The sequence below is a fragment of the Manis javanica genome, chromosome 1, assembly GCF_040802235.1.
Source record: "Manis javanica isolate MJ-LG chromosome 1, MJ_LKY, whole genome shotgun sequence".
Classification (NCBI taxonomy): domain Eukaryota; kingdom Metazoa; phylum Chordata; class Mammalia; order Pholidota; family Manidae; genus Manis; species Manis javanica.
In genome coordinates this window covers 54972032-54987947 of record NC_133156.1, presented here as the reverse complement: position 1 = coordinate 54987947, position 15916 = coordinate 54972032, and the positions used below count along the sequence as shown (strand labels likewise).

The window sequence follows — 15916 nt, the reverse complement described above, 5'->3', positions numbered from 1 at the left end:
GTTGTGGGTTATCTCTGGGGTAGTTGCCAGGGTTCTGAAATCTTAGCATAATATTGACAAACTGGCAATTTCCATGTCCAGTGTCTCTAAAATGAATAACTGTATGATGGGCAACTATTCATTGAATGCCAACTGCCATACAGGGATTATTTTGTTTAATCTTTATAACTCTACAAGGCAGATTCAATTATTTTCTCCAACCAACCAAACAAAACTGAAGGTCAGAGAATGTCAGTAGCCCAAATGTATATATTTTAAAACAGGGTACAAACAAGACTGTACTGGCTCTGACTTCTAGACCCAAGCTCTTGAATATATTTAGGTAATTTAAGTGATGAATAGTTATGGTAGCAAAACAGATTCAGAGACATGACCAAGAAGGTTAAAATGCTCAGTTCTTTATTAAGTATGTTAATAAGGCACTCCCCAATCTTGGGTTGTTTTATTTTTTCTGTGAACTAGGCAAATGATGGGTCCACATTAGAATCTGACAATATAAAAACAAATTTACCTCACCACCATGTGCCATGGTATTAGTCACCAGGGTCCAAAGCAGAATCACATTTCTCCCCATGCTTATAATAAACATTCCTAGAAATACATTGTGGGGCTGGTGTGTATGTGTGTGTGTGTGTGTGTGTGTGTATGTGTGTGATATGTGTATGGTGTTCAAGGTGGAAGACTGGTAGCCAAAACAAAAATGTTATTTCCTGCATAATGTAAAACTCTCTCTTCACTTGAGTTACTGATGGTACTATTAAGTTTGAATGAAAGGTACCATCCAGTGTAACATAAAAAATGCATCATCCTTTACATACAAATAAAACAGAGAATTTATTTTCATTCTGAGTTTATTTAACATTTCATCCAGTTGAACTGAAGTAACACATTGATTCCAACACTCGCAAGACACTGCTAATACTGAAATAAAAACTGCCAGTCAGTAAGTACGTACAATTCTTTATATCATTTTAAAGGAGTTAGAAATAACTATCTTTACAAGCTTATTGCACTTCATGTGGACTTTTCTCCAGAAAAGTTATTTCTAAGAGATCAGCAAAGATTGCCAATCTTGGTTCATTTGTTCCTTTTTATAAGCCATGATTAAACTATACAGTTAAAATTTCTATATAAAATCATCAGGAGTCAGAAGCTTCAATAAATAATGTTTAAAAAGACACATCTCCATGTTCATTATCCCTTTAATAATGATGCTTTGGTCGTATCTTTCTGGTGTGTATAAAATTTTGGTTAGTTCATCCATCTTAAAACCAGTTATTAATTTTTTCAATTAAGGTTATGATTCTGAAATGGAGCTACCGATGAACAGGGGCTGAGAATCCTGAGATGAGCTGGGGCAGGTGGGGCGGGGCTCAAGTGCATTGGTTTCTTGTTAAAAGCACCCTTCCAGCACCTCATGGAGATCTGCCTTGAATGTCAGGCTTTTAACCACTTTTTAAAGGGAAGCATCTAGGCAGCAAAATACATCCAAGGCCAGTATGTCATGGGGAAGCTATTTTGCTTCAAATGGTTTCAAGAGAGAAAACCTAAGTGAGAAAATTCTGGCAGCACAAAGGAGGGCTCAGAGTGGCCCCAAGCTCCAGATCCACAGCCTTTCAGAGAAAACAGAAACACAGACACAAGGCACACCACACCATTTTTTCTTTATGAGGAAATTCAGTCTGGTCACATCGTCAGGAAAAATCTGTCAAGACTAGTTTCTACACTTTTTTCACTTACAAGTCTTTGAATTACAATCGAATTGCGTGGTCTTCACTCAAGGAAACCACCACCTCACATATATGCCTTTGAATATCTACAGACTTGAAACATACTCTGTTACATTAAATACATGTGAAACTACTATAGATGATATAAATGTGGTCCATGAATTCATTCTTTTCCAATAGGGTGGAATGTAATATACAACATTCAAGTAAAATCCATTTAGTCACTGATTCACATACACATAATTTCCATAACTTCCTGAAACCAAAGAGAGCTATAAAGATGACAAGGTAAGACATGTAGGTAGCTGGAACTGTGTTCTCACCTCTAAAAAAATCAAACAGAACAGATTCAACCCAGTCATACATCACTGGCATTGACTATTCTTCTAAAACTTGACATTAGTATATTTCAGTTATTTGATTATTTGATGTAAATAACTGAATATAAAGTCAACAAGTGCAAGGTAAAATTAACATCTTCCTAAGAATGTAACAGCATAAATTTAAAAGTCAACCAGAGAAACCCACCAGCAATATGAATGCATATAGTCGCTGGCAACAGGGAGGGCTTGTCATATTTGTCTACTACCGTGACTTTCAGAAAGTATATGAAGGAGCTTTTACCCTACAGATCGAAGAACTCATCATCTACTTTGGGTTGCTCACTGACCAAACTGGGAGCAAACTGCCCTTAATATTTATTAATCATTTCATATAGTTTAGCCTCAGACCTTTAGTGTCTTCCCAAATCATTGCTGAGATCTTCATGATTTGAAACAAGAATGGATAAAAATTCAGTATTTTAAACCGATTTCCTTTTCACTGAATGATAATTGACAAATACTTACTGAGCATATACTGAACATCTACTCTATGCCCAGCAGTGCTGTTTAGAACTCTGGGTGAGGGCTGGGGTATTATCGTTTAAAAACAATTACTATAAAAGCTACAGGAAGGGTATTTCTGTAAATGATACCATAATTCAAATGTAAAGGAGGGAACAGGTGTTGGGCACCTGGCCCACACCAGGTGCTGTGCTCTATGTAGCAGCTTGACTCTCAAAAGCTAACGTGGATCTTTAAAAGGTTTCTTAACTGGAAGAAGCCAGGTCAATGGGAATTCCCTCACCTATGTGGCTGCACCAGGTATGCTGTTGGCCAATCAGCTGGGGGTTTCTTTCCCTACTTTACAACCCCTTATTAAAGTACACACGGCGTAATTCAGGATAGGTCTCCTGGATCTTGGCTTGCAACTCAGCCTCCAAGCTTGTCACAGACATGGAACTGGGATAAGGGAGAAACAACAGGATTATTAAGTGGGCAGAGTTTAAATGGGAACTAGAACCTGGAGAGAACAGAGAGGACATTTCGCGACTGATGCAGTACAACAGTCCCATTTGAAAAATGCTTCATGAGCTTAGAAAACGAGCATCCTATTCCTTTCAGAAAATGAACTGTCATTAAGAATCAAGGAAACACACCTAAAGAGCCCCCAAATTACTAAAATCTCAAAATCCACTCATCACTGGTAAGGATGCAGGGCAATGACACTCTCGGACCCTGCTGGCACTGGAAAACACATATGCCCTCAGTGGGATTTTTAACACTGAGAATCACCCGCACTGACGTGCTTTTGTCCACTGTATACAAAACACACACTCATGCTCAAACTTTCAGAAAATACCAAAATGTGTGAGAAAAATCCTTCGTAATCACACCACTGAGACATGACCACTGTTAGTCTCTGCTTTATGCACTTAAAAAATGTACTTGAATGTTCTATATGTGTATATATATAAACACTTTTTCTTATGAACACATAAATATAAAGGTACAAAGGAAAATTGTCCAGAATTCATACTAGCAGAAAACCTGTTAACATTTTGATATGTAATTAGTCATTTAAAAAAACTGGCCTCTTAGTTGAGATGTGGTAAAATATGAGGTAAAAAAGGTAGGATATAGACTTATAAACACATATGCAAAAAAAAAAGTTATGCCTATAGAAAAAATACAACAGCTATTTTCTATGTAGTGGGACTTTGGGTAATTTTAAAATGCTGCTGCTGCTACTACTAATAATAGCTATGACTTATCGATCATTTGTTGATTATGACATTATGCATTTTAATCCTTATAAAAACCCTGAATGTCAGGTATCATCCTAATTTTACAGATGAAGAAACTGAAGATGTAACTGATATGAAGCCAGATCTTTTCTCGACCCCAAAGCCATGGTCCTCACCAACAGGCTGTACTGCCTCTTGGTTCTTCTGTTTTTCCACTGATAGGGAGTCTTCTGTTTCCTATCTTCTTGGAGAGTTTTAAAAAATTGGCATAATCTGTTTCTTCACAGTTGAGTAAACTTCACCTGTAAACCACCTGGTTCTTGTGCTTTCTTTGTAGGAAGAAGTTTACATAATACTTCAACTGCCTTAATGGCTATGAGCCAATTCAGACTTCCTAATTTTTCAGTCTTGTTAATATTTTTCTGTGAATTTGTCCATTTTGCCTGTTATCTCATCTATTGATATAATAATGCTGACAATATTCTCTTACTTTTTAACCTCTACTGAATCTGTAGTTATGCCTTTTTCATTCATAATATTTGGGTCTTTTTATTTTGATATCACAAGGTAACTGTCTACTTTGTAACAATTTTCAAAAAATCAACTTTTGCCTTGTAGATCCTCTACTTTTTTCTTTGTTATCTAATTTATTTATTTCTGATCTTATCTCCTTTTTCTTCCCCTAGAGTTTATTCTTTTGTTTTTTAAAACAAGTTGGACATTTAGTGCATAGATTTCCACCCATTCTTCATTTCTAATATAAACATTTAAAGCTATAAATTTCTTTCAAGGCAGTATTTGTTGTTGCTTCATACAAATTTTGATTAGGAATGTTTTCATTATCTCTCACTCATGCAGAAGAATGGATATTGTGGTATATTCATACAATGGACTACACTATATGATAGTAAAGAATGGTTAAACTACAGCTACATGCAATATGGACAAATCTTAGTTATATGATATTGACTACAAAGAACAAGTATAGGAAGACTATATATAGTATGGCACTAAAAAGTTCCAAAAAGACAAAACTAAACAACAGCATTAGGTATACATACAGACAATAAAAAATGAAAATGCAACTGTGTGATGGCCATGAATTCAGCACAGGGTTAAATCTGCTGGGGAGGCAGGGAAACAGGCTGTGAAGAACCCATATGTAGATGTAATTTATTGGTAGTATTTTTATTCATGAGTTAGGCAGTGGATTCATGGTGGTTTATTATATTATTAAAGTAAATAAAATAAAACAGGGTCATGCTTGGAACAATGAGGACAGTCTGCTATGAACTGAGGAATATGATTAATCCTATTCTATGCAACAGACAAGGAAGAAACAAAAGGAAAAACAAACAAACAAATGAATAAGCAAAGCCCCTCACTGATAAGCTTCACTGTAGATAGAGGAAGACAAAGGGTGTTCTTGGTCTCCCAAATGTAAAACCGTATTTCTCCAAGGACAAGCGACCTTGTGGCACTAGTGGTTACAGAAAACTTTTAATTTCCGTAACTTAAAATTTCCATACCATGAAACTAATCATAAAAACAAATGTTAGAACAAAAATCCTGTTTTTCTCATACCACAAAACAAGGCCTATATTGGAAGTTTCTTTATGGATTTTCAAACCCTTTTAATCTCAAAATAATATCTATATTTATTAAGATTATACCTGTATCAGTCACTCTCCTCAACATTTCACATACACTATTTCTAAATCACCGAGTGCAAGATCAACTACCAGATACTGGTGTTGCAGTACTATATCCTTGAGACATGAACTTTTCTTATGTTAAGCCCTGCAATTCAATGAAATAGGTATGATTACTCCTCTTTAGAGATGAGAAAATTCATCTGTACAGGGCTCAGAGAACAGGTTCTGAAGATCCTGTTCTCTCCAATGCAGGGCTTGGCTATAGCCATCACGGTGATAAAAGGCTCCCTCTCCTTGAGATTTAATTCTCTATTAAGAATAATGTGGAGTCAAAGACAGAAATGAAAGTGCAGATAACAGGTGGAGATCTCTATCAGGTGGAGGGACCTGACAAAGTTGGTTCTAGAACAGAACTCATTGAAAAGCTTACGGCATGTAAGGGACCCATTGGCCAGGAGCTTGGTAACCCATTATAAAGGCAGGAGCCTGGTAGCACTGAACAAAAGCAAAACAACAAAATGCTTCTTCTGTTTCTTGATGTTAGGTCAGGAGGAGGCTGAAGATTTATTTGATGCTGATTTAATGCCTATCAATCCAGTTCTTATATCAAAAGCAGGATTCAAGAGCAGCTTGTGATAAAAGTGCACAATAAGGCTTTGAAGGCACAATAAAAAACTAAGTGGGAAGAAGGGAAGCAATTACTCCAACCACTGAAGCTAAGTGTGTATAATTGCTGTCCCTGGAGGGAGAGCTTAAATTCTAGTATGTCTGTATTATAGATATCATTTGCCAATGGATTGGACAACAATGAGCCATAATTAAATTTTTATGAAAGCACATCTGCACCAGAGTTAACCTGACTCTTACAGAAGAATAAAGCATTTTCAAATGTAACAGTCGTGGGTAGAAAAGAGCTGGGGAAAAAGCTCTGAAATAAAACAGACTTCATTGGATTTCTGCCTCTCTCTCTTCCTTTGAGAGACTTGGCTTCATTAAATGTTTTTGAGCCTCAAATTCCCTACTAGTGAAACGGAATAACAGTGTGTGTATCAACTGGTTTTCAGGATTAAAACTCATGATCATTCTGGAGAATAACAAATACATACCTTTTCTGAGGAAACAGAGCACAGCACAGAGGAGTAGCAAATACCAAGCTTAAAAAACAAAAAAAGACAGATCAAAGCATTTTGAAATGGCTGACTTTTTAGATTCTTTTTCTCTTTTACATCTACAATCATTCCCTTTCTTTCGTGCAAGCATTATATTGCCTCACTAAAATATAGTTTGTGTAATTTTATTAACAAGGACAGCCAAAATAATTTCTTAAAAATGTCAGGGGTAACAGGAGTTTAAAAAAGAATCAGATTAATGATAACAAAATAAAATAAATAAATAAATTAATTAATTAAATTAAATAAAAAAGAATCATGCAAATAGCTCCAAAAGTTGCAGATTTCTCTTTATTTTAATCTAATTGTTAGGACCCTAAGTCCCAGGTGTTCTGGGATGGTCCCATTTTCAAAACTTGTGTCCCATTTTATCTACCCTTTCCCTTCCCTTTCATATGCTGTATATTTATCTTTAGAAAAAAATTAATTATGTAAAGTAATTCTACTCACCAGAAGCCAACTAATCCAACTTGAACAGGTGCGCTCATCCATGGGAACCTCTGTGTTGAGAAATAAATTATTTTGACTACCTCCGTCTAGGCTCTTACAGACAATTTCTTCTGCTGATTAACTGGGAGGAAATGCTCCACATTACAAGATCCAGATGGAAAGTGATTAGTGAAATTGGGGTTAACACTGCAACAAGCATATTTAGTCCTGACTTTCTGTGGCCTTCCTTCATCATCAATGAATGCACATGCAAAGATCAAATGGCTTTTCTCACATTTTCCCCCTGAACATATATTCTGAGAGATGCCTGCAATATACAGGAGGTAGAGACATCACTCTTTCACTTACAATGTACCCCCTGCTTGGAGAGGCAGTAGAGCCTGGTGCCATGGGAAAACAGACCTGCCCTACTAGTATGCTCCCAGCTGCAGGGCAAGGGCAGGCAGAGCCCAGTCCCTCCAGGCTTCGGTTTCCCTATCTGCCAAATGAGCGTCACAAGTGGTTCCTGAAGGCGTGTGGGTGAAGATACAGCAGGTAATATTCATAAAGCACCTGGAATTTAGTGGAAACCCAAACATTCCCCCTTCCTCCCCTGCTCCTCTTTCTTTCGTTGGGTTTAGTTTCTGTCAGTGGCTGGTGTTTTTGCCTGTCACTTTTTAAAAATGGAAATGAATGAGTTGGTTGGCCTTTTGGAGAGTAAGTATTGTTAGACTTTTCATTTTCAAAAAGGAGTAGGACCAAAACGCACAACATAAAGAGTGATGAGATATGTGGTTATATAAATAAGGCCACTGAAACGGGTGCAAACAAGCTGTGCCCTGGTTGTAATGAAATCAGCCAACTTAGTTTAGAGTCAACACAAGCTGTTAAAAGATCACGATCCCAAGAAAGGCTTGAGTGAGAGGCGTACCCCAGTCTCTGGGCAGACTCCTCTGGTGGAAAGGTACATCATGTGGGTTAACGTGAGCGCAGAGGCAGGGACTAGAGAGGAAGGGAGAAACGCTGTCAAGAGGAGGCAGATCCACAGAGCTTAGGCAGAGGGGCCACACCCCTCGAAGGAGAGCAAGGAAACACTGTACTGTGGGCAACCGGCTCCTGATGATGAGGGGTTTTCAGAAGGAAATGTAGATCGTCACCCGAGCAATTCCCAGACATGTGACACGTGAGGCAGTACACAGACCTGGTGATGGGAAGGCGGGCTGCGTACTGAAAGAGATCTTGCAGAAGGAGGAGCTTGGGCCCAGGAGAGCAGCCTCCTCATTCCAAGTGGACGCCTGTCTGAAGCAAATGGGCCTAGCTTGTTATCCCAGGAACAGCTGTGTGTCACCTCAAAGAACAGCATGCACAAATGAAAGGCTGACTGTGTGTGCACAGTTTTTCTGGAAAGGCTCTTGGTAATGGCAAGGATCCCCGACAGCTCTGGCTTACTGGTGAGACCCAACCTGGACGCCATCCCTTCTCCCGACTCCTCTCCAGCACCCCATGCTGCCTAATTCACCCCTCCTGCTGAAACAGACTTAGTCTGAGACTAAATCAGTGGGCTGTGGATGTTGGGTCTTCCCTATATACTCACAGAACACCTCGATGTAGGCTCATGTCTTACCTAGCACAGAATTGTGCAAACACAGAATATTTCAAATGAAAGTTAAGTGAATTAAAAACAGTAACGTAAGTTTAAAAGACATATATTCAATGAGGCAGAAGCTCAAAAAGTTAACCTGCCTCTAAATTCCCCCTCCATACCACGCCCTCCACCACTACCAGGATGTCTTTTCTAATGGCTTGACATATATAGTAAACTACACATATTTAATGTGTACAATATCAGTTTTTACATATGTATTCAGGTCTAAGCCATCATCACAATCAGTATAATGAACATACCCATTACCCCTAATACTTCCTGTGTTCCTTGCGCCCATGGCAATTCCTCCCTGGTTCCCTAAACCCTGCACCCCATTCCCTGGCAATCTCTAATCTACTTTCTGTCACTATACATTACAGTTTATATTTTCTAGGATTTTATATACAGCACCTGCTCTTCTGTGTAATTATTTTGAGATTCATTCATGTTGATGCATGAATCAATAGTTCATTACTTTTTATTGCTAACAAGGTGTTCCACTGCACGGATATATCACAATTTGATAATCCATCCTCCTGTTAATGAGCATTTGGGTTGTTTCCAGTTTTTAGCTATTGCAAATAAAGCTGCTGTGAACATGTATCTTTGATGGATACATTCTTTCAAATACCTAGGAGTGAAATGGCTGATCAGATGGTAAGCATATGCTTAACATTTTAAGAAACTGCCTGTTTTCCAAAGCGATTGTGCCATCAGCCTGATATGAGAGTTCCAGTTTTACATTCTCATCAACTTTATTAGGGGAGGTCTTTTTTTTTTATTAGTGAAGTATAATTGATATACAATATTATCCTGGTTTCAAGTAAAAAACATAGTGGTTCAACAGTTACCCACATTAAATCCTCACCTCCCCTAGTATGGTTACTATCTGTCAACATAGAAAGATGTTACAGAATCATTGACTGTATTCTCCATGCTGTACTACCATCCCTGTGACCAACTTATATTATGATTGAGATTTCTGTGCCCTTTTATCCCCCTCAATCTCCCCACCCACATACCCCAAACCTTCCCCCATGATAACCACCAGTCACTCCTCACTGTCTGAGTCTACTACTGTTTTGTTCATTTTGTTTAATTTCGTTTTTAGATTCCACATGTAAGTGGAATCATATGGTATTTATCTTTCCATACCTGGCTTATCTCACTGAGCATAATACCCTCTAGGTCTACTCATGTTGTTGCAAATGGCAGGATTTCATTCTTTTTTATGGCTGAATAATAATTCATTGTGTATATGTGCCACCTCCTCTTTATCCATTCATTTATTAATGGACACTTTAGTTGCTTCCATATCTTGGCTATTATAAGTAATATGGCAATAAACATAGGGGTGCATATATGTTTTTGAATAGGATTTTATTTTCTTCAGGTAAATTCCTGGAAGTGGAATTATTAGTAGTATGGTATTTCTTTTTTTAATTTTTTGAGGAACCTCCATATTGCTTCCCATAGTGGATGCACCAATTTACATTCAATAGTGTAGGAGGGTGCCCTTTTCTCCACATCCTTGCCAACTCTTGTTATTTCTTGACTTTTAGATAGTGGCCATTCTAATGGATGTGAGGCATTATCTCATTGTGGTTTAGATTTGCATTTCTGGGCAGTCTTGTTTATTTTAGACATTCTAATAGGCATTTAGTGGTAGCTCATGTAGTTCTAATGTGAATTTCCCCAATAACTAAAGATACTTAGCATCTTTTTATGTGCTTATTTGATATCCATATATATTTGGTAAAGTATCTGTTCAATCACATTGCCCATTTTTTATTGGGTTTTCTTGAATGAGTGTTGAAGGTTCTTTATATATTCTGGATATAAGTTCTTTATCAGATACATGCTTTGCATAAGTTTTCTCCTAGTCTGTTTCTTGTTTTTTCATTTTCTTTAATAGAATTTTAACTTCATTTTGATAAGGTCCAATTTATCAGTTTTCTTTTACACTGTGCCTTTGTTGTGTAAGGAAATCTTAGCCTAACTCTAGATCTCAAAGATGGTCTATTATCTTTTCTTCTTGAAGTTTTACAGTTGGAGATTTTTACATTTAGAGTCATGAATCAGTGGGCATTCACTTTTGTATGTGATATAGTCAGTTTCCTCCACATGGCCAGGCAACCTGACCATCCACAAATCCCCCAACAAACCATGCTGTGTCTTCCCTGGGCTTCTGCAGAGCATGTGCCCTTGACCAGTCCTATTCAAATCTCAACCCACTTACCACAGTTGGGGGGTGCTTCTTTGCTGCTCTGTGCCTTGTGGTATAATCAGCACGGACTGGACCTCCTCTTTCCATCATTATGCTACACAGCTCCCAACAGCAGGGCTCAAGCCCTGTTTCTATGACTCTAGCACCTAGCGCTCTGCTTGGCAGACAACAGGTGTTCAGCAAACGGATGCTGACTAAGCAAATGAATGAATGAACAAATAAATGCTACACTCACACTCTATCGCAGACAATCCTGAGAATCTACTGCGTAGATGGAACAGTTCCCTGCTATCAAAGGAATACAGACAAAGGAGAAATTAAGGAATGAGGAACTATGATCTGACCCAACACACATCAATTTTCTTCCCAATGCAAATGCCAGCAAGTTAAAGAGACCACAGGAACAATCTTTCAAGAAAGCCACTGTTTGAAGTACTGGATTTTAGTCAGTGGACTTTCTGATGTACTGCAGAGATTTCTGTGGGTCACGTGCCTACAGCTATGCTTCCTCCAGCATTCCACTCAGGAGAAGATAAGGGGCAGGGGAGGAGGGCTCATGTAGAATGCTCTTCAAGCTCCCCATTTAAAAAAGCCAAGAATGGTCATTTCATGTTTGAAGAGGAGTTTGGTCATATCCAAAGCAAAAGCCCAGATAAGTACATCCTTGCAAAGAGGCACCTCTAGCCACTGGAGCTGTCGGAGCAATCAGAGGGCCGACAAGCAGACATTATAAACTGCTGAGAAATGACCTGTGGAACCTTTGTAACAGGGGCACAGCAAAGCCTGCTTTTCAGAATAGCATTTGAAAGTGCTCTGAAGATGCAAACACATGGATATTAATGTAAGCTGCCTCTGCCTATGGTTTGGTAACAGCTATTTTATCAATTAAATCCTATGTTCCTCTCTACGGGGGCAAAATGCAATGTCAGCGTAACAGCAGTCCTGAACTTAGGAATGTATGTGTTTATGAGTAGCTCAACAACACTTAGCCATGGCTTTTTCTCTGCTGAGGCCTGAGGGAGTCCAGCTACAGCCAGACCCCCTACAGCCAGTGAGGTGCTGGACTGACCCATGAGTTACTCTGCCCCTTCCGAGCTTACCACAAGGGTTCTGAAGCCAATGGCCCCTTCTGGCTCCGGGTGACGCCCTTCAGCGTTGGAGTTAGGGCAGGCTGACAGCTTCCTTGTGAAGGGTAGGTGAGGTGGCACACCTCCAAATTATTACTGAAGGGTCCAGTATTAAGTAAGCAAAGCTAAAAACTGCAAACTACAACGAGGGAGGAAAACTCAAAGTTTATTCATTTATTATTGTGGAAAAGGACAGTGTGGCCATTGTGGGCTACCTTCTTGTACCATTTGCTGGTTCCTTCATGTAAGAAAATGACAGGCTGGCCCTATGGCAATTTCTGTCAAAGAAAGAAAATGCGGCAGTATGCCAACTATGTTTTTTTGTCCAGTGTTTGTCACTGAGAAATCAGAGTAAAAGGGGCAACTTTTCGGCATTAAGATCCCAGGAGTTCAGGGGCGTGACTGAATTGGGAGGGTGAAAAAGCAACTTCATTTCACGTTTTCCTCAGTGTCCTAACTTTGCAGCATTAATATAAGTTCAAAAGCAGACTTTTTGGGGTAGAATTTCTGGAAATCCAAGCCATGATCAGGATACATGCTAGCAGCTAGTGTAGCCAGTCCTCACAGGCTGGGGGCAGACTCCATGGCCTAATGTCCCACCATCAGTGGCAAGATGGGGAGCTTCTACTCCACACTAGAGGTTGGGAGGCAATTGAAACGTTGAGAGAAAGGACTGTAAAAGCTTCAAGAGTGGGGACGCTGCCACTGAAGGTGGCCTCCAAACTGCTTTCACAGTCATCTGCAAGTTCATGACAATCCTAACACTGTTACACTACTGGTGGAATGATCCACATGTACTACTCCTCTATCCCAAAAGCTGTCATTTTTATGTCCGACAAACTAACATGGCAAGATGATAGTCTCCAAGTCTTATATCTACCTAGAAATCTGGTATTGCTTTAAAAAAAATGATTTTGCTTGAATTTAGCAGGAGTGGAAGGTTAGGTTTATTAAATCCATTTTTGATTTTCCATTGTTTCTGAGGCTGACATGTGGATACCTTAAAAATTAACGACCAGGCAAGTCAAAAGACTGTCTGAGTCAGTATGTGTCTTTGCAGAAATACTGTAATCCTAATCATTTATCAGATCAAGAGCCAGCAGAAAACACAAGGCATCAATTCAATGTCTGCAAAGCTATGGGCCCACTGAGTGGGCCACCCACTCCTAATGTCCTGGAGAAAGATGTTGATGGACCCCATTCTCAATTCATTTGATAGGTTTTCTCCCTCAAAGCCTAAATCACTTTCACAAGTAAAGCAGGATGGGTAGAGGAAGGAACATTAATTTTTTCCATATTATCTGAAAAGCAAGGAAATGTCAAAGTTGGTGAATTCCAAAGGTTTATGTAATTTGGTATTTTTAAGATGTCATCACTGAGTATGTAAACTAATCCATTAGCAGTATTTAAGAGTTATCTTTCCTAAACTTTGCACCAGAAAGAGACTGGCAAAACAACTTCCATGAATTCTCAAAATAACTTCTGTAAGTGGGTAAAATGTCAAATGAGGCTATCGTTACATTTTGGTTTACATGAATAGCTTTACTGCTTGAATATATGTAACATCTGTATTTGTGCTTGAGGCTGTCAGACCTGCACAGGAAATGGAAGGGGACTCAGGGCTTGTGAGGGCGCAGCTTCCTGGGATAGGCCAGGGTCTGTGGCTTTCCCCGGGAACACTCCACACCGGTTCATACTGACATGCAAGACAGCTAGGAGCAGCGGCTCAGGGAATATAATTCCTCCACAGGTCCAAAGCTCCCAGGAGAGGATATGGGAGGCGGAGGGCACCATTCCCTTACATGGCATTGGTGCATCGGCAGGTGACAATTCAAGCACATTGGTCAAATGAGGCGCTCAACATAACGGTGTCTTCACAGCATGCTTTCTAAGAACGTAATCGTATTTGAAAGTGTTTATGGAGAGTTCACTTAGTGTTGGCCTTAGTTTTCCTTCCAGGGCCTCTAGGGAGCACACAGGTCAATGAACCTATCTGTGGGATGTTTAGAATTCTCCTAATGACTGAATAACTCAGGAAGGCAACTATGTTTGTCTGGGAACTATCTTCTTTTCTCAGATCTTTTTAGTGTCCCCTCAACATTACTGTTCTGTTTCTAAGACTCCAAACAATTCACCCCAACAGACCTGCAGTCTTCATCACAAAACACCTGTTCCTCCATCAAGGAACCTGAGCAGTTCTTCTGGTAGATCTAACTATGTCACTTTCCCCACCAAGGGCCAAATGAGTCACCCTACCCCACTGTATCCTACTTGTAAGATTTGGGAAACTAAGGTGATGCCTAAATACTGCTGCATTAAATCACAGAAGCTACAAAAGTCAATGTAGAAAGAATGCATATAGCACATTGAGATTTCTTGGTTAGTTTCGTCCTGTAATATTTTCAGACCTTGAGGGGAGGAAGCTAACAGATTAATGTATTACTAGATATGATCACCAAAGAACAATCCATTGGGGCACTCAATTCAGTGCTCAATGAGGCTACTACTCCAAATTCTTTTTTCATTTCTGATAGGATGGATAGTGACTTATAAATACACTGTTCCAAATTCTCCCCATCTCTTCATTATTACCTAGCTAGGCATTCCACCGATGACTAAGGCAAGTATATAACTGAATTATAACTTCTCAAGAGAAGTGGGTAGCAGTCTTCATTTCTGAGAGCTCTTTAAAATATCTGCGATCAGAAACAAAATGTTCTTGGAAACATCTTTTTATTTATGTAAGTGCCCAAGTGCCACTGGCCTTCAAATTCTTCATTCACTATTCATGTAGGAAATACGCTCTATAGTTTGAGGTCTGAAAAGGAATTGAAAGGATTGACATGATGATAAACAGAATTGAGGCTTACCTTTAGGAAGGCTTTCTTTTCCAAAGTATTCATGATAAATGGAGGGATGGCTGCAAGTAAAGACAGATCCGTTTACATCTTTACTTAAGGTCTATTTTCAGCTCACATTTTTTCTCTTAACAATTTCATAAAAGGCTGATGTCACTGTTAGGCTACTTTAAAATTGGCAGAGTTCAACTATTTGTAATAATTCTTTAAAATACTTTAATGTTAAAAAAAAATTCACTGTTCCCATTCTCTAGATTTTTGAAGAATAATGTAATGCTCCTTGCCAGCCAGACCATTTTATAAACTTGAAGAGAACTTTACAACTAACTTTAAATATGCAGCAGTATGAACATCAAGAACCCTTCCCTCCTGTACTAATAAGACAAACACAGCCTTCCCAGGGCATCTATCCTACAGGGAGGATAGTGCCAAGAACCCTGCTTTGAGGGGTCCTGGAAAAGTTCTGTAACTTCTCTAGGCCTCAGTATTGTTTCCCTCATCTATAAAATGGAGAGAATTGAATCAAACTGGCCATGATGAATTAGATGCAATAACACAACACACATAGAAAACTGGGTAGTGGTAGTTAATTTGTGCATAATTTTCATCAGACTGAACTGTCACATCCACCACTTCAATATGACAACTGCCTTTAGAGATTTCACTGGGATAGAAAGATTGTGTTTCTTCCCTGGGGACTAAAAAATGTTTAAAATAACCAATCCACTGGAAATAGATATGTTGGGCTGGCTGAACTCCAAAGAGGAGTTTCGTATTTCACAATGAGAAAGAATAAAACCACAAGCAAACCCTGGATAGAAGCTGGAGTTGCAACCTTTATTTCGACAAGTCTAGAAATCTGGGCTCAGCGGGCATGCATGTTGGGGTGGGCTCCCCAGCCCCCTTTTAGGTTAGTGACAGTGTGCCATCCTGGGCTCAGCGGACTCGGCCTACATTGCACACTGTGGTTTGCACAATGCATCCACCCTGCAGTGCACACTGCCATCT

At 39.2% G+C, this 15916-nt stretch overlaps 1 protein-coding gene across 7 annotated transcripts in view; it reads right to left on the bottom strand.

Annotated features, from left to right (window-relative positions):
• Positions 1–833: 833 nt before the first annotated feature.
• SFXN1 (sideroflexin 1) overlaps positions 834–15916 on the bottom strand; it is a 45114-nt gene continuing 30031 nt past the window's right edge. For 4 of the 7 annotated variants that reach the window (XM_017660979.3, XM_036995151.2, XM_017660981.3 and 1 more), the window contains 4 exons: positions 14921–14970; positions 7073–7122; positions 6560–6607; positions 834–3013 (listed from right to left, as the gene is read on the bottom strand). In XM_017660979.3, coding sequence (XP_017516468.1) covers positions 2917–3013; positions 6560–6607; positions 7073–7122; positions 14921–14970 — 245 coding nt within the window. In that variant the 3' untranslated portion in view covers positions 834–2916. Of the gene's footprint in view, positions 3014–6559; positions 6608–7072; positions 7123–7982; positions 8054–9500; positions 13939–14920; positions 14971–15916 lie in introns of those variants that run through there. The other 3 variants (XM_017660983.3, XR_005055025.2, XM_036995152.2) reach the window with 3 other exon arrangements.